The sequence below is a fragment of the Trichoderma aggressivum genome, assembly GCF_033847375.1.
Source record: "Trichoderma aggressivum f. europaeum strain CBS 100526 chromosome Unknown scaffold_007, whole genome shotgun sequence".
Lineage (NCBI taxonomy): Eukaryota > Fungi > Ascomycota > Sordariomycetes > Hypocreales > Hypocreaceae > Trichoderma > Trichoderma aggressivum.
Genome location: NW_026946373.1, coordinates 417,248 through 434,612, shown reverse-complemented (window position 1 = coordinate 434,612; position 17,365 = coordinate 417,248). Strand labels below are relative to the sequence as shown.

Here is a 17,365-nt window from a genome sequence, read left to right as displayed (position 1 = left end):
GTTTCGGCTAAGGCGGCCAGCTGAAGGCCCAAGCCGTTGGCGACGATGTGCCTAGTGCTGATCTCAGCAGACTCAAGCAGAGATTAGGTCTCGACAACCCAATGCCCTGCATTTGTTCGTTTTTTGCATTGCTCGTCCAAGACTCCACCGAGCACCTGTATATAACCCGATCAGATCTCTCATTACATCAGCGCCCAGCTTCTTCTGCCAAGCATATCCGCCGTCGACGCCCAACTTCCGCATCCCTCTGTGTTTTGTGCCAAGACAACGTTCATGTACGTGACGCCGCTCCTTTCCAATGACATTCCAAGAGCAGGATTGACTCGATACAGCCTAGTTACGATGCGTTTCAACAGCTTCATCGCCGCGGCCGCTGCGGTTGCCCAGGGCGTCGCCGGCCTCGGAATCAACTGCCACGGAGACGTCCTCTGCGGCATTGCCTACATTAGCGGTGGCCGTCTGTCACATCTCGCAGACGCCTTCAACAAGCTCGACGACAACCGGAAATACGACAACGGCGACGACGTGGCCTGTATCGAGCTCGATTCCGTCAACTTCAACGGCAAGTTCACGAGCACGCTCTGTGCCTACATCCAAAACTCCGAGGGCGACGTCACCGGCGCTACGCTCAAGAGCCTCTTCAAGGAGCTTCAGGAGTTTGGATGCGCCATCTGCGGAAGCGTGCCGCTGCACTATGCCAAGGGCGACAACGACATCAACCACGGAGAGCTCACCATCAACCTCGTCGAGGAGCTCCCCGAGAACTGCAAGGTCAACGAGCCCTGCTCGGCGTAAAGCCGGATTGGCAGGATATACCGATGGGCCGGCCCGGGAATTCCAGATCAACATTTTCCTCGTACATGTATTTAGTTGGTGCTGTGCACATTGGAGATACCCATTGCGGGCATTAGCTTGGTTGTAGAGGGACAGGCGTTTGGCGCAGCAAAGCGAGAATGTGAATTTATAATCCAGCGATACCGTGCTCTGCCTTTTATCCGGTTCATGTGCCGTTTGATGGCTGAGAAGGCAATTAACAAGCGTCGTCAGAAGCCACCGGGCGTATCGGGCCAGTCTCATGCTTTGCCGACGACGACGAGATCGGACTTGTTTCGACCCACCCCTGCAGAAGACGATTTTGACCCCTCATTCTGGGAATCATCAGTTATTCTCTGTTTCTAAGCAATGGGGAGCTTCATGGTCGATCGAGTTGCTATGTCCGCCCTAATTCCGATTTGGATGGTGGTTTGTTGAAAAGTCCCGGAGATAAAGATAGACTTGGTTAATGTGCTAATCAACGCCATGAGATATATAATGGCGTCACAAAGGACCAAGAGGGGTAGCTGAATTAATTAAAATACTCGCAGCTGGTTCAATTCGAAGTATTAATAAAACGCTCCCTCCGTATGCAGACACATTTCGACTGGGCAGAACCAAAACCTACGGCAGTCCAAGATACGATAGTCCAATCTATCATTAGTAGTTTAATCTACTATAGCGGATAGACTATAGTCCAATCTCCTGCCATCTACTACAACCTACCATAGCACAACACCATGGCCTCCTCACTCTTTGCCCTCTCGGGAGAGCCCGTGAGCGAGCTGGGCCGGTACAGAGTCCTCGCCCCTTCTGCGGGTATTCGAGTATCTCCTCTGGCTTTGGGCGCCATGTCCATTGGCGACAGCTGGTCTGACTGGATGGGGTCCATGGACAAGGAGAGCTCCTTTAAGCTGCTGGATGCCTTTTACGATGCTGGCGGCAACTTTATCGATACCGCCAACAACTATCAGAACGAGCAATCCGAAACTTGGATCGGAGAGTGGGCGGCAAAGAGGGGCATCCGGGACCAGCTTGTGATCGCTACCAAGTTCACCTCAGACTTTCGAAGCCACGAGCTAGGAAGAGGAAGGGCCCCTAATTTCCAGGGCAACCACCGCAAGAGTCTTCACTTGAGCGTCCGAGACTCTCTTAAGAAACTGCAGACGGATTACATTGACATTCTGTATATTCACTGGTGGGACCACACCACTTCCATCAAGGAACTCATGGATTCTCTCCACCAACAAGTCGAGTCGGGCAAGGTTCTCTATCTAGGTGCCTCAGATATGCCAGCATGGGTCGTGAGTGCGGCCAACCAATACGCGGTTGATCACGGCAAGACTCCTTTCAGCATCTACCAGGGACGCTGGAACCTCATGGTCCGGGATTTCGAGCGGGAGATTATCCCGATGGCTCGGCAATTCAACATGGCTTTGGCCCCTTGGGACGTCCTCGGTGGCGGCAAGTTCCAGACAAAAAAGGCTCTGGAGGAACGCAAGAAGAACGGCGAGACTCTGCGTGGTCTCACAGGGGCCCCTGTTCAGACTGCCGACGAGGAAAAGATCAGCGAGGCCCTCGCAAAGGTCGCCTCGGAACACGGACTCGAGTCCGTCACGGCCATTGCGCTTGCATACGTGCTGCACAAGGCCGGCAACGTCTTCCCCATCGTTGGCGGACGCAAGACTGAGCACCTCAACGACAACATCAAGGCGCTGAGCGTCAAGCTCACGGATGAGCAGATCAAGTACCTCGAGAGCGTGAAGCCGTTTGACCTGGGCTTCCCGTTGGCCTTTTTGGGCGAGGATCCCAACGTTACGGGATACTCTGTGCGACTCGATCGGACGGCCAAGTTTGCGTTCCCCAACTCAGGGACTCCCAAGAGCGTGTAAGTCGGGCAAGGAATCTGCTACGCGTATTCGGGCTTGGGCTGCGGAGGACCTATCGACGGTACTGATATCAGATTGATACCATAAAAGCTGGTTGTTAGTTATAATGACTTTTTTACACGAGACGTGTTGTCCGTTGCCATCAGAGCTGTATATAGACGCTACACTGTTAAAACGCAGACTGGGTCGGTTTTTACATTTCCCTCCTACGTACGTAATCCAAACGTTACTGCAGGCCGTGATGTTGGTTCCAAAAATAGATACTCCCAGCTTCCCCTATGAGAAGGTTCCCGTATCCGTTTAGCCCCTGCCATGGCCCTCTCGGAGGATTTATAGCGGGCGGATTACTACCCCAGATTGAGACATGTATGCAAGAGATTTGGCCGTTCCAATGACCTGGTTACCATCATAATGGCCTGTCTTTACCCACACGAGCGGGAACGTCAATCTAGACTGCCTTAGTTTGATGTCTGGCTCCATAGAGCGTGGATTTGTGCGTCAACCTGTATATTCGTGCATCATATCAAGTGAATGAATACTATGTAGAGACTTCTATGTGGTATAAATCTGCTGGTGATTAAAAATTACTTCTTAGGGTCCTCTTCTCGTCCACTCTCCCCTTCGGTATGCCTGTCATTTCCACTCTCGTCAGTCTGTCCCTTGTTCCCAGTGGCTTCCTGGGTATCCTGAGTGCTCGTTGCGGCACCTTCATGCTCTCCCTCCTGCGCCCTGTAGTCTTCTCCTGTATTGTGCTGTCTGTCCTCTTCCGTTTGCTGAATGACTCCCACCACCCCCTGCTCAACCTCAAAACTAAACTCGCTTGACTCGGAATCTGTAAGTACCAAGACGGGCGCCACTCGACTTCCTTGCAGCTCCGGAACTTCGCTTCCAGGCATCTCGAAAATCTCGTTCGACAACAGTTCCGAAATTGGCACCGGACTGGCCAGCTCCGCCATAGGAGTGCCTGACGACTCCAATTCGCTCATCGGGCTCCTCCTTGCTGCTGTGCTGCCTTCAATCTCCGGCGTTGGTTTCGTCGAATCGTCGCCTTGCAGCTCCCGCAAGGTTCCGGGGCTCAAAGTCGCAGACTTGGGCGGCTCAGGCGAGACGGTCGAAGTGGTTTCTGGCACTGTCCTGGCTAGGGCATCCATCTCCGTAGACTCATCCGTCTTTGCCTTCTTGCGGCGAGTAACCACCATGTATCGCAAGATGGCAATGGCAACAGCCGCAATGACGATGCAAACACCAATGACAATGCCCGCAATGGCACCGCCGCTGAGATTGTGGCTGCTCTCGGTATTGGGCTTGCTCTCTTTGACCCCGGGGGGCAGTATTGTTACAATATTCGACTCAGCACTGGCATTCCACACTCGGGGATGAAGTGAAAAGTTGCCTCGTTCATAGTCCACGATTAGGTACGCCTCTTGCAGAAACGTGCGTCCCAAGACATACTGGGTGTCGTTGGCTGCCTGCTTTAGAGGAAAGTATCGAGATGCCGTCTTCACTAGTGGAGGCTTGGCCTGTAGGTCGAAGCTGGCGTAGGGAAAAGTAATGTTAAAGGTTGAGCCGCCCGTAATGGCCGTCGTTATCGTAAATGTGACTGAAGGGTTTGAGGCTGTGAGTTTGCTGTGCAGCGAATCGCTCACCAGGTACATTTCAAGCGTAGAGTTGTACTTCAGGCCAAAAGCCTTCTCAAAAGCGTGGCAGGCGTCCACGGGAAGGTAGATTTCGGCGACGGACGAGTCGATAAACATGGAAATCTGCTCAGACTGAAGCACTGTATTATCTGCGCTGGCATTCGTAGAGATGGACTGAACGCCAATCGTCAGATCGCGCGACTGGTCGCTGAAAAAGTCATACGACGAATTGGTATCTTGATACGCAGACGTGTCGTAGCCGCCCAGGATCAGGCTGCCCAGAGCCTTGTTGAGTCGGTAGGGAGCCCCGACGTTGTAGCTGTACGACAAGGATGGAATGGCAGATTCATTCTTGAGGAGCTGCAGAAAGCTCTGCTGCGGATCATTCTGGTCCGTAAAGTTGGTAGGGCGCGGATTCAGCGCAAGCACTCCTAGATAAAACTCAGTGCCGGCGACACCCGCGATCACCGAGCTGTTGACAATTGGGCCACCGCTGCCGAGATATCCAAGTCCAACTGTGATTCAAGTAAGTATGGTAAAGCACAATGAGGATGGAAGAGTCATACCGGTATCGTGCCCGAACTCGCCATTGTCGGTGAAGCCGAGAGAATTCTCAAAGCCTAGGCTAAACAGGCCAATTTCCTTCCAGGTTTTGGAGGCAGTCGTATTAAACAAGTTGCCTCTGCTGTTGGCGCAATCCGTCACATTGATAATCTGGCAGCCCTCTGGCAGCACCACAAGCGTCTGTGTTGACGAAGTGCCGGGCAGTATGCGAATATTCTGAGCTGGAGTCCCCACGCGCAACTCAAACGTTGACCAAGGACCATCTACACCCTCGCTAAAACACGTGAGTTGCTTGAAGCCGTCGACAATGCGAGAGAGAGACTCACAAGAATTGACTCGGCGATACGGACACGGGAGACGGAATGGGGTCGTCGGCTCGTTTCCGCATCCCAAGGTCCAAAGCTGAGGCGAGAGCGTTTGGCGTCAACAGCGCCCAGAGCAGCAAATGCTGCGGCCGCGCAGGCATCTTCCGGAGATGTGTGAATGCTTCAAATCTGCCACATCCTAATGTCACTCGCCCTGGAGAATCCTGCACTGCAAGTGGAGCAATGTTGGGTGTAGCTACTAGTATACGATACGAGTACAGAGGGCCGGTTAATGAGATTTCCCCCCCCCTTGGACGCGGTCCCAGCTTGGCACGAGTTGACACGATACAGTGCTGCAGGTGAAAGGAAGGCCGTCATTTGCGAGTCTCGCGGAAAAGAAGAATCAACAGGCATAGGCATGGGGTTGGCCTTCTCCCACAACCCGCGCGCTCAGAGACTCGCCTTGACGAGCCCACCGACGGGTCAGATTTTAGGAACAGTCATGAATCCACATCATGTGTTATGCAATGCACCTCGGCTAGCTGTCGAATGAACCATTGCTCTGCCCACGATGACCTTGTCGTTGTCCAATGTTGAGCTATTCCTAGTTGATCCGGCTTTTTGTCGAGCGTTGCACTTCGACCCACCAAGAGAATAACGGCCCTTGGCGTCCCAATGAGCCGGAAAGCCCTTGAAATTACGAATCTGTGCCGACGGAGAGCTGAGTTTAGCCGGGTTGCCCTTCTGTTATCCCACGCCAAACAGCAGCGGCTGTGGCTAACACGTCGCCGGCTTGCCACCTCTCGTGAGGCACAAGTGCTGACGGGAGTCGAGCAACCGGCCCGTACCCGAACGGTGTGGCGCGTTGCCTGTCTGGCTGTGTCTGTCGTATCCAGTTTTTCTTATCGTGTGTGAATAGCTTCAATGGGGCAAGTTTCCGCTCGCCAGACGATAGCTCGCACCGGCGTGTGGCCCACCAAGACGAGGCCGGGGTGTACTACGTATTGGGATCATCCCTTGAACTGGAGTCATCTTATGCCCACAAACAGCGGTGGCGCTTCCTCAAACTTGTCTCTCTTGAGCAACAACGCCGTCCTAGCCAACTGCGTCTGACTTGTCTACTTGTATGTTGTCAGTTAAACTACGCGATGCCCTTCAGAGAACTCACAACGTTGTAGGGCTGATCATTGTGGCTTGTTGCTCGCCGCATCATTGGGCTCAACCCCCGGCTTTGTAGCGTGGAGCTCTGCTAGAGCGTAAGCACTTGGGGAGGCTGGCACCACTTCTTCGCAAGTCTTGTATGTTTCTGTCAGTTGGGGGCCCCATCCAGAGCCTCCAAAGCTCCTCCAAATTGTGATTGTAATCAAGAAACACCTTTGATTAGCCTTAGCAGCCACAAATGGGCGTCTTGGCTGGGCGCCTCACGCGCTTTCTAAGCCGGCAAAGGCTTGACAGCAGACTATTTTCAGGTACCCTTCACGTCGAGGCCGTACTCGGTTGACTGCCGCGCTTCCAGGGGTTCAGGCAAGCGACGTGATGATCTTGGTTGGGCTACCGTTGTTGTGAGTATGTGATGTAGCTAGTGGTGTAGAGCGAGCCCGCTTATATCCCTAGGCACGCACATGCCGTCGGGCAAAACTTTTCCTTCTCGTTATCCTCACGCTGAGCTCAAATTGCTTGTGTTACGGGTCGAATCATGGCTGGATTCACAGGAGCTCTTGCTCTGCTCGCCCTGGGCGGCGCGGTGCGGGCGTCACCATGTAAGTTATGACAGTCCCGACTTGCTCGTCGTTTGGGTGGACTGATGCTTATTCCTATTCCTGTCCTACAGTTGCTGTGGCCAATAGCACAATTACAGACCCTCCAACAGCTACCGGAGGGCCGAGCACTCCAACTCAGCCTGCGGATGTCACCTGCGGCACCATCAGCAGCTTTCCTCCTATTGTTCTTCAAGAGTATGACGGCCTCTCGACAGATCCAGCGCTGCAGTGCCAATGTCTGATCTCGGTCAACAACTGGTTGTTCACAACCAACCCTCCGACGCGCACCCTCACCAGGACCATCGGAACCGGCGTCACCACTTTCACGGAAGTGACTGGCACCACCACAGAGGTGGTGACAACTGTCGTAAACACCGTTGTGACGGCTACAGTCACCGAAAACTTCATCCTGCCTCAGAGCAACGTGTGGTATGGAACCGCGGAGCCGCCATGTGTAAGTCTTTGTTGTCATGCACCAATATGAGCGACGCTGACTGTCTTTCAGTGTTATAGCTGCACGATTGCTGCCTCTACGGTAGAGGTATTCTACTGGGCTGATCGTATGTTACCCATCCGAAAACATTGACCAATCACTAACATAGTTCAAGCTACTGGCACGACGCCCCTGGCTACCTCATTCACGTCTGCTGGCATCGTCTTGTAAGTATCTGCCCTCCATCCTCAGTGTATTGAGCGTTTCTAATCTCCATCACAGCGAGTCCCCTTCCGTCTACATCGGATTCTCGGCTTTGTCTGCCTATGACTACTGCGGCAATGTCGGAGAACCCCGGTTCAACACCACGGTTGGATTTGCTCCCGGCGAACTATCAACCATGGTCTTTTCTCTTGTGACGGGAACCCCCGTTACTGTTGGAACGATCCTCCCCAGCGGCAGCACGCTTGAAAGCCTGAGCACACCATCCTTTTACTCTCCTGTTGGGTCTGCTGCACTCAACACGGCGGATCTGAAGAGGAACTGCTCCACCATTGCCGGCTACACCTATATCCCCGGCAACCCCTCCAATGCCATCAACAGTTCCCGTATGTTTGACGATTTCTACTGCAAGTAATTATTGAAGAACATTGCTGACTTTGTCTTTACTTTATAGCTGATCCTTGCCACCCCACCATTGTGATTCCCGATAAGATTCGAAGCTTGGATCCGGCCTGGAAGTCTTGCATCTCAGATGCCTTCCAAGGGTTCTACGACCCTCCCTCGGCTCTCAGCTCTGTCACGGCCTTGATCCCCACGACCACTCCTCCCCCTCCTCCCCCTACGACCACGCCTCCCAGTTCTCGTAGCACCAGCGCTGCTGGACCAAGCTCAACACCGCCGCCGCCTCCCCCGAAGACGACGACTTCAGCTCCTCCTCCTCCCCCTCCTCCGCCTGCGTCATCTGATACTGGCAACCCTCCTCCCTCGGGTCCTACATCCACCAGCGCACCTCCACCGCCTCCTCCCCCACCGCCTCCTCCGCCTTCAAGCTCATCCCAGCCTAGTGGAGGTGTCAGCAGCCCTCCTCCTTCATCAAGCTCGCCTGCAGGTGGCAACAACCCTCCTCCTTCATCAAGCTCTCCTGCAGGTGGCAACAACCCTCCTCCTTCATCAAGCTCGCCTGCAGGTGGTAACAATCCTCCTCCCGCGAGCTCCTCGAATGGAGCGGGCAACAGTGGCGGTAGCAGTTCCACCCCTTCAACCCCCTCTAACCCCTCTGGTACTCCCGGCGGTGGTAACAATGGCGGTGGAAACGGAGGTGGTAATGGGGGTGGAAACAACGGAGGCGGCAACGGTGGTGGTAGCAACGGAGGCGGCAACGGAGGTAACAATGGAGGTAACAATGGAGGAAATGGAGGAGGAAATGGCTCACCTCCTGGTGGAAACAACGACAATAACAACGCTGGTGGCACCACTACTGGAGACTCTGGAAGCGCGTCTCCAACTTCAAACGAGGTTCCTCCCTTTACCGAGAACTCCCAGTCTCAAATCGTCTTTGGCTCCACAACCTTGAGCCCCGGAGGACCTGCAATTACTGTCGGTGGTAACACCCTGTCATTGCCCACTTCGGGATCTTCCATCGTTGTCAACGGCAACACCGTCCCCCTCTCTGAAACCTCAGCCACCTCTCCCGGAGAATCTGGCTCCCCTGGCTCTCAGGAGACTTCCACACCCGGTTCGGGAGGCTCGCCCGGAGGCTCTGAATCAAGCACCACCACGTCGGCGGGCCTGCCATCGAATTCAATCCCTACCGTTCCTCAAAACGCGGCGCCTGGACTGTTCTCGGGCGCGATGGCAAGCATCAAGGCAGTTGCTGTGGTTATGCTTGTTGCATTTTACATCTAATAGCGAGGCAGGTTATGCCTGGAAGAGATGCTCCTTGTGCGAATTGATACGCTAGATAACTGAGTAATGATAATGAAGACTTTAAGAAGAGTGTACGCCGAGAATGTTTTTTGAAATTGCCGCGATTTTCGATTCTTGACTGCATGGTACTCTTCGTATTTGGTCGATGCCATTCGCAGTTCAAAGAGTCCGTCCAAATGCCGAAGCAAAGATGCTGTATGGATCGAGTCGGCCTTCGCTCCGATAGCCGGGCCGATCTCCGACCCAACATTGCGGCTTTGTAATAATTGCGTAGCTGCAGTGAAGCTGCTCACTCCAGTAGGATTGTCGCCCCTCAACAGGATCCTGATTGAACAACCCATGTTGGTGCTATGTTGGGATTCCGCATGCGACAACACAACAGCTGGGCTAGGTGGAAAATGTTGAGTCAACTCGAGAGAAAATCCTCCTACCAATGAAAGTGTTGAGATTGGGCTCATGTTCGCAGGCAGCAACGCACTCTTCGGCCTCACGACGGACATGGTCAATCTCTAGAAACAGGGTCGGTTTGGTATTTATCGCGGTTGCAGACCAACTGTGAGGAATTATAATGATCTCGCAGGAAACAGCGACAAAGATTCTTACATATTTTAGCCAGTGACACACATATCCTCCAATCTGCCAATCCCCTTTGTCAATCATGGCAGATGTTTTATTCAAGACCACAGCAGGCTCCATACTACAGTACTTCAAGCGCGGTAATGGACCTCTCATGATTATCGCGCCGCCTGCCTGGGGACTTTCATCAAAGTATCTTCAAGAGACTCTCACTCCACTCGAGCAGACTTTTACCCTCATCTACCTCGAATTCAGGGCAAATGGAAAATCTACACGCCCAGATCCATCTGAAATGTCCTGTTGGCATCTCGCAGACGATATAGAATACCTTCGCCGGGAGTTGGGCCTTGAAAAGATTCCGCACTTGCTAGGGCACTCGGGGGGTGGTACAATTGCCCTGTGGTATGCCATCAGGTATCCTGAAAAGGTGGACCGCCTAATTCTCCTGAGTCACGCCCTGGAAGGATTCGATGATGGTAAATCGATGAAGGAAGCAATTGTTGAAAAGTCCAAGAACCCAAAAATGCACGCTGCACTCAAGGCCTGGACTGCTTCATGGGAGGACCTTTCCGATGAGGGATTCGCTCAAGTCATTCAATCTTTTCTTCCTGTGTATTTCTATGACCCTGTTGCTTCTACTTTGTCCAAAGAGTTGAGCAACATTCAATCGGTTTCTTTGTGGAATTATCAGTTGCTACATGGGAAAGATCGAAATATCCATTATCAAGAACCAGAACTTGGCAAGGTCACAGCAAAAACGCTCATGATCTTTTGCCGAGCGGATCCGGTATGTACGCCAACACAAGCAATAGCGACTCACAAAGGAATGTCGGGATCAAAGCTCATTATATATGAAGAATGCGGTCATTTCCCTTGGATGGAGAAGAAGGAAGAGACCTTCAGAGACATTGTCGAGTTTTGCACTCTATAGCGAGTTTGCATTTTGACTATGGCTGCTATCCTCACTTGTAATTCGCGAACATTATGTATCATTGTATTCTATCAAACGCATAAAACCATTCCATGTTAACTACAAAAATCCATGAGAGTTCATGTACATGAAGTTTGTGTGCTGCGTAGGTACTAGATCGACTTCCGTTGTTATCACACACGGAAGTTTTGGCATCTCACCTGGCAGCATGCAGCTCTGCATCTATACTGAGCTAATAGCGACTCTAGTGATGTTTCAACAGTCAGCTAGGCTGGTTGTGGAATGTTTAGCGGCCATTGATTCAGTCAGAAACCCGAAGCGGCATATTAAGCGCTGGGAGATCTCCATTGCATACAATAGTCTGTCGTCCAGGAAGCAGCTATTGCAATAAACCTACCCCGACTCATGAGAGTCTGTTGTTATAACCGCCTTGGTTGGCATGGTTTCAGCCAATGGACTCTTCTGTCCTGTAACAGTGGACAGTCCACGACTCATACATCCTCAGCGCATGTGGCGTTTGGACACGACCCCGGACTTGGTGGCTTCAGAGCACCGTTCCAAGACAAACCTAGGCCTCCCATCTGCAGTGGAGAGCGTCTAGCACCATCCCCGCATTCCCGGACCAGGCCTGTCAGCATGAACTAGATCTGGGGCGAAATCGATTATCCTCTCCATCTGCTCTGATCTGAACATGTACTTGAGTGGATGAATCGATTGTCCGGAAAATGAACGCTTCGTTGTAACGTTGTTAACAACGCTGAAATATTACGGAACTCATGGCCCCAAAACGTCGCAGAACAGGTGCGTATCAACTTGTACTGTGACACAGTAACCTGACTAACTTGGCTTCAGGATGGTAAGCTCTAAGCCATGGCAGATGAACATCCAGACTTACGAAATAGTATCAATTGCCGCAATCGCCGTGTCAAGTGTGACGAGTCCAGGCCGGTGTGTGGACGTTGCCGCAGCAGAAACCTAGAATGCAATCCTCCTGAATTCATTGTCCACGACAGGCGGTCAACAAGACCAAGGGGCACAAGACGGCGTCAAAGCAATGATTCAGGCACGCCATTGCCCATTTTGCCTTCAACCCCAGAGTCTACGTATGATGTATTTCGCCAAATACAGTATGCACAGTTGCCAGACCCAGAGGCAGCTCTGCCGTCAATCGAACCACAACCGCCGATTGTGACAGACGAGGTCATAGATCTCGTTCTCAAATACCAATCGGGTATTGGTGCTTGGATGGACGTCCTTGATCACTCGTCCAACTATCGGCGGCAAGTCACACGGCGTGCGGCGTCGTCTGCACTCCTCATGTATTCCATCTGTGCCTTGTCTGCAAAGCAGATGAGCCTGGTTGGAGAACATTCGGTCTGGGAGCCGGTAGCTGGTCGCTTTTATGGACAGAGTTTGAGATTACTCATTCATGACTTGAATCAGCTTGATGCAAGGTACGATGAGGTTTTTGTCGCAACCATTCTTCTCTGCAGTTATGAGTTGCTGGCGAATCCAGGCCCAGACTACAGAAAGCATCTTGAGGGCGTAAGTTCTCTTCTTCGGTCTCATTGCTTGTCTTCCATCACTACAGATCTCGACAAGGCGAGTTTTTGGATCTATGCGCGACATGACGTTGCAATGGCTCTCATCAACTACTGCCCTACACTGATTGCAGCTCGCGAATGGCCAGATGCCATGTCTGGTAGCAACTTGGAAGAAGATGCTACTGGTAATCAGATCCTTTGGTTACTTGCCAAAGTCATTGAGCTCCGTTTTGCGCCGCCTGGCAGTATTCCAGATGATTGCCAACAGAATCTTCGAGAAACTGGCACAGAGGTGGACAAATGGTGGGACAACCTTCCATCAACATCACGCGGGCTATCATCTGGTGAGGTATCTGAAGATGGTCTTTCCCAGCTGTGGTTTTGCGTTCAGTCTGCCGGTTAGTCTCAAATTCTTAAGAATGCATTCTCTCTGCTGACTGGCTCTTTGAAGCGGCGGGCTTGCTTTATTTTCACGTGGCAAAGATTTTGCTACTGGAAGAGTCTATCCAACCCCAAGATCCAAATTTATTGGAATGTCAATATGAGCACGAGAGTTGTATGGAGCAGTTGCATCATCATTCTCGGGGCATAGCGTCAATATGCTTCTCGCCAGGTGTAAGAGATGGCGTATTAGTTGTTGCAGTCAATCCGCTGTACTACGGTAAGCGAAAACTCCTGGTGAGCGAAAGAGCATGGCTAACCGATGACAAAGCGGCGAAATATGCCCCATCATTATCTTTAAAAGTAAAGATCTGGGGGCTTCTAGACAAGATTGAGAAAGAATTAGGATTCCACACTCGAACTCGTGTCATGGAATTGCAGAGGGAGCTTGAATCACAGATATCGCATAATGTATAATCCTAGTTGCAATTATTTTACTGGCCCATCCTATACAGAATGTGCATTCAACTTGTCTCTGTGACGCCAAGGCAGTTTAACATTTCTCCCTACGTCTGATCTTCAATGGCAGTGGCCCAGGCCAAAGATTGAATGCCTCCTCATGATCCAAATTCCCCTCGGGATCCACGAGACTGAGATCGTAACGCTGAACAAGAGTCGCCAAGAGTACCGTTTGCTCAATGTAGCTAATGTTTCGGCCAATGCAACCTCTGGCCCCCGTACTAAAAGGGATAAATGTCCCCTGTGTCTCTTTGATGCCATCTTCCAGCCATCTTTCCGGCTGATATTGCTCGCCGTTCGAGAATAGAGGATTTCTATGCGCCGTGTATGCTGGTACGCCCACAAGAGTGTTTCCGGGGATCCAGGTGCCGTCAATCATGAGCCCTTCATGCGGGGTCATGCGGTTCAGGCCAAATGCAACTGGTGGCAACAGCCTCAATGACTCGTTGATACAGGCATGTAGATACGGTAGATTCTTCACGGCAGCATATTTGGCAATTTCTTGGCTACCGTCTAATGCAACCCGGAGTTCCTCGCGGAGTCGAGACAATGCCGCTGGAGTCTTCATCAAGAAATACATGGCATGGGTTAGAGAAATCGCTGTTGTATCGGACCCTGCATCCACTAGTTATGAGTTAGCAAAACAAAAAGAAGAACCAATGCTACTATCTTCAGAAGATGACTTACACAAAGTCGCCACCTCGGCTTCAATCTCGGCAATCTCCAAGTTTCGAGCGTCTCCATGCTTATCTTGAAAGAGGCACCCCGCAAAATCCTCCAGTTGCTCTCCGTTTTCGTGTCGTCGAAGGCGCTGTTGAACGAGATACCGCACCATCTCATCAAAGCCTTGGCCTTTGCGCCACTGGGTCTGGAAGAAGCCTGGAAGCCTTTTCAAGGCGAATCGTAAAGACGAAAACCATTTCGTTGACCAGATCAACATTGACGTTGCTCGCCTTCCGGCATGAAGACATTCGATGTAATTGACCGTCTTCTCACGGCCATCTTTTGTAGTTATCATGACAAGATCACTCCCTTGACCAAGACAGCCAAGATGATGGCTGAGTGCAATGTCCGCAATGGCCTCAATCGTGAAGAGGTTGCTCCACATTCGAAAATCAACAGTCGCTTCTTCTTTGTCATGGCATAGGAGATCAAATTGTGCGACAAGTTTTTGAACTTTGTCCGTGACTTTGAACTCCCACTGTTCGAGATTCCGGGTAGCAAAGGCATGCGATAAGATCCTGCGCTTACGAGCATGTTCTTGCTTATCCACGACGTCTAGCAGGCTTGGATGTGTACCAGCTGCTGTCACATAGGTACCCCCTTTGAGACATGGGGTGTTGTGTCCGTATATAGCCCTAATGGCATCAGGCGTGGAGAATGAAAGTGAATTGGGGCCAACACGGACAACTGGATGTTGCAGGTGACTTTCGTGAATCTCTTTTGAGCGAAACCCGCGGTATCTTTTAAGGATATAGCCTATTTCGGATATTCCAGATAAGAGGCTTGCATTGGGGAAACGACGAAGCTTTTTAGAATCCCGATGATATGTAAATAGAGGTTCGAGAATGAGCAGCAGCAAAGCTACTGAGAGCAAATAGACAATCATGGCGCCTTTTGTGAAATAGCTGCTTGATGAACAAAAGCTGTAGAGCCATCTGGTTTGATCCAGTATACAGCAAGTGTTTATATACTCAGTGATACCTGCCGTTTCATGCAATCAGACTGATCAGAAGAAGCCGAAGATGCTTCACATGCCTAATTCGGTATGCGACCCTATTCTGGCGGAGGTGCGCTAAACTTTCCCAAACTGGCTTAGTCTAGTACAGCGGGATCTCCTGGTGGATGAGCGAATCGAAATGCCTGAATCTTTGAGTTGTAGAGCATTTGATGGCAAATTATATTTCATTAGCTGTATGGATGATGATATGGACTTGTTTGGTATTCTAATGCACTCGCTAATATGGATTATTGCAAAGCAAGACGCTAATGATGGCTACATGTATCTGGGTCAATGGCAGTAACCCGGATGTATGTGTGACCGTTATATGGGCTGTATTCCAAGGCCACTGTGAGTAGAAAGAGTTTTAAGGATTCTATGGCTATTTTCCAAGTCCGATCTGCATATGGTTAAAGAAAATGCTGCTGTTGAATTCTTAATTCATAAAGCTTTGTATCCTAATTTAGCTGACTATCTAAGCTAATGACAGCGGAGCTTACTCATTGGCATGACATTTCGCATCCATGAGATAACCGAGTCGGGACAAAGACATAAGCAAGAAAAGTTCCACTAGATTGGGACAACAATCTTTGTGCCACTGACTCCCTGCCTCAGTTTGTTTAGTGCTGTATGCACTCCGCCCAGGCCGCCACCCTCAATTTGGATGTTGGGGCTGGGAACAACTTCTCCAGACTTGAGACCGGAGTTAAGCCAGCCATGGAAAACCTCATAGAAGTGTTTGCTCCTTAAAACCTCGTCCATGGAGGGAAAGTTGAAAGTGATCTGCGTGTTGTCAAGGGTCGGGTGACCTTCGGGGAGGACGGGCGAATGTGCTACCTTGGCGAGAGCATCGCTCTTGGTCTCCTTGAGGACATCCAATGTGGGCTTCAGAGCTCCAACCACCACGCAGTGTGCCGTGTGCAGCTGCACCCCATCCTTCTTTACGGTGTCGATGATCTGAGAGACGACATCACTGGCCTTGTAGTTGAAGACCGCATCCGCGCCGAGCTTCTTGACAAGATCGTGGTGGCCGGGACTTGCCGTGGCATAGACGGTAAAGCCGAGAGCCTTGGCTGACTGGACGGCAAACGTGCCGACACTGCTGGATGCGCCCCAGATCAGGACAGCTTGTTTGTCTGCGGGAGTGTATCTCGTATCGAGCGGAATGCCAATCGAGGTCCACGCCGTCAGCGCCGTCACAACGGCCATGGGGAATACGGCGCCTTCCTCGAATGAGAGAAGGTCTGGAAGGGGAGTGATAGCTTCAGATTGTGCCAAAGTGAACTTCTGGAAAGCCCCGTGGTCGGGGGAGCCGTTCTGATAGAAAGACGAGGCAAAGGCAATGACTCGGCTTCCGGGACCAGGGACCGTAGTGACATTTGAGCCCAGCTTGGCGACAACACCAGCCGTATCGGATCCGAGGACGGCAGGATAGATTGGTACCGGAGGCATGCCATGGTCTCGCTGGTAATAATCACAGGGGTTCAAGGCGACGGCCATGACTTCAATAAGCACTTCATTTGGCCCGGGCTCAGGGGTGGGACGCTTGCCGATAGACAAGGGGCCACCCGGTTGAGGGAGAATAGCGGCATCGTGTTCGGTGTTCATGTTGGAGGTTGGACGGACGGACGTTTTGGTTGTTGTTGGGGATGGGTTTGGGCTCAAAAGACGAGTTGACCTGTGTCGGGGAAGCCTGCGAAAGAAAAAATACAATAGTCCTAGAGCTGTGGATGAAACTCGTTTAAATAATAAGTGTACATCATGATGGAGTTGCTTGCATGTAACCTCCTGCATCTGAAGCCTTGACTCACTTAAGTCCATAAACCCCGATGCTAGAGGCATTTCCTTTCTTTGTGGGGATGTGATCCTTCTCGCCGAACTCCAATGATACATCAGAGGGACTAAGCTTTTGCACCCCTACACTGATGGTTGTCGTTGATCCGGTATTAAAGCTTGGCGTTGTACCATTAAATCCGGGTTGGAGAATGAAGCTCTGCGGTGTGACCTGTGTCATCAATGGTTACTACTAGGTAAATAAAGTGAGTGGTTCACATAGTAGCATCTAGAGCAGACAATGAGTTCTAACGAACACAAGGTTCCGAATAGTTATAGGCCAGTCTGATTCTAGCAGGATCTTCCTTGCTTGTGAAATTCTGCATGGGTATAGACATGCTGTGATTTCCGTCTCAAGCTGCTCATTTCAATGGTTCGTCTGTCGTTGTTGTCCCAGGAGAGGGAATACTAATACTCAGCTTTGTCCGCCTAAGTATATATTTAGTGTACAGAGTCTGGTTACAAAACTAATCATAATGTAACATGGTAAAACTAGCTCTGCATATCGCACCTTGGTGGACTCTAGAGCTC

The 17,365-nt window shown here is 51.3% G+C and overlaps 8 protein-coding genes across 8 annotated transcripts; 5 read left to right on the top strand and 3 right to left on the bottom strand.

The window, feature by feature from the left end:
- Positions 1 to 342: 342 nt before the first annotated feature.
- Positions 343 to 795, top strand: Triagg1_2691 (uncharacterized protein; the record flags this gene model as incomplete). The annotated part of the gene is made up of 1 exon (XM_062896900.1): positions 343 to 795. One exon carries the CDS (start codon positions 343 to 345, stop codon positions 793 to 795), a length of 453 nt encoding a protein of 150 aa, XP_062758308.1.
- A 758-nt stretch (positions 796 to 1,553) lies between these two features.
- On the top strand, positions 1,554 to 2,705 carry Triagg1_2690 (uncharacterized protein; the record flags this gene model as incomplete). Its single annotated transcript, XM_062896899.1, has 1 exon — positions 1,554 to 2,705. One exon carries the CDS (start codon positions 1,554 to 1,556, stop codon positions 2,703 to 2,705), a length of 1,152 nt encoding a protein of 383 aa, XP_062758307.1.
- Positions 2,706 to 3,286: 581 nt separating this feature from the next.
- Positions 3,287 to 5,369, bottom strand: Triagg1_2689 (uncharacterized protein; the record flags this gene model as incomplete). Its single annotated transcript, XM_062896898.1, has 3 exons — positions 3,287 to 4,854; positions 4,906 to 5,177; positions 5,230 to 5,369. 3 exons carry the CDS (start codon positions 5,367 to 5,369, stop codon positions 3,287 to 3,289), a joined length of 1,980 nt encoding a protein of 659 aa, XP_062758306.1.
- Positions 5,370 to 6,904: 1,535 nt separating this feature from the next.
- Positions 6,905 to 9,309, top strand: Triagg1_2688 (uncharacterized protein; the record flags this gene model as incomplete). The annotated part of the gene is made up of 6 exons (XM_062896896.1): positions 6,905 to 6,968; positions 7,040 to 7,422; positions 7,474 to 7,528; positions 7,577 to 7,628; positions 7,684 to 8,009; positions 8,078 to 9,309. 6 exons carry the CDS (start codon positions 6,905 to 6,907, stop codon positions 9,307 to 9,309), a joined length of 2,112 nt encoding a protein of 703 aa, XP_062758305.1.
- Positions 9,310 to 9,988: 679 nt separating this feature from the next.
- Triagg1_2687 (uncharacterized protein) lies at positions 9,989 to 10,837 on the top strand (the record flags this gene model as incomplete). Its single annotated transcript, XM_062896895.1, has 1 exon — positions 9,989 to 10,837. The coding sequence occupies one exon, from the start codon at positions 9,989 to 9,991 to the stop codon at positions 10,835 to 10,837; it is 849 nt and encodes a 282-aa protein (XP_062758304.1).
- A 776-nt stretch (positions 10,838 to 11,613) lies between these two features.
- Triagg1_2686 (transcriptional regulator family: Fungal Specific TF) lies at positions 11,614 to 12,784 on the top strand (the record flags this gene model as incomplete). The annotated part of the gene is made up of 4 exons (XM_062896894.1): positions 11,614 to 11,638; positions 11,690 to 11,693; positions 11,740 to 11,785; positions 11,966 to 12,784. The coding sequence occupies 4 exons, from the start codon at positions 11,614 to 11,616 to the stop codon at positions 12,782 to 12,784; spliced, it is 894 nt and encodes a 297-aa protein (XP_062758303.1).
- Positions 12,785 to 13,315: 531 nt separating this feature from the next.
- Triagg1_2685 (uncharacterized protein) lies at positions 13,316 to 14,890 on the bottom strand (the record flags this gene model as incomplete). Its single annotated transcript, XM_062896893.1, has 2 exons — positions 13,316 to 13,905; positions 13,969 to 14,890. 2 exons carry the CDS (start codon positions 14,888 to 14,890, stop codon positions 13,316 to 13,318), a joined length of 1,512 nt encoding a protein of 503 aa, XP_062758302.1.
- A 681-nt stretch (positions 14,891 to 15,571) lies between these two features.
- Triagg1_2684 (uncharacterized protein) lies at positions 15,572 to 16,609 on the bottom strand (the record flags this gene model as incomplete). The annotated part of the gene is made up of 1 exon (XM_062896892.1): positions 15,572 to 16,609. One exon carries the CDS (start codon positions 16,607 to 16,609, stop codon positions 15,572 to 15,574), a length of 1,038 nt encoding a protein of 345 aa, XP_062758301.1.
- Between the last annotated feature and the right edge of the window lie 756 nt (positions 16,610 to 17,365).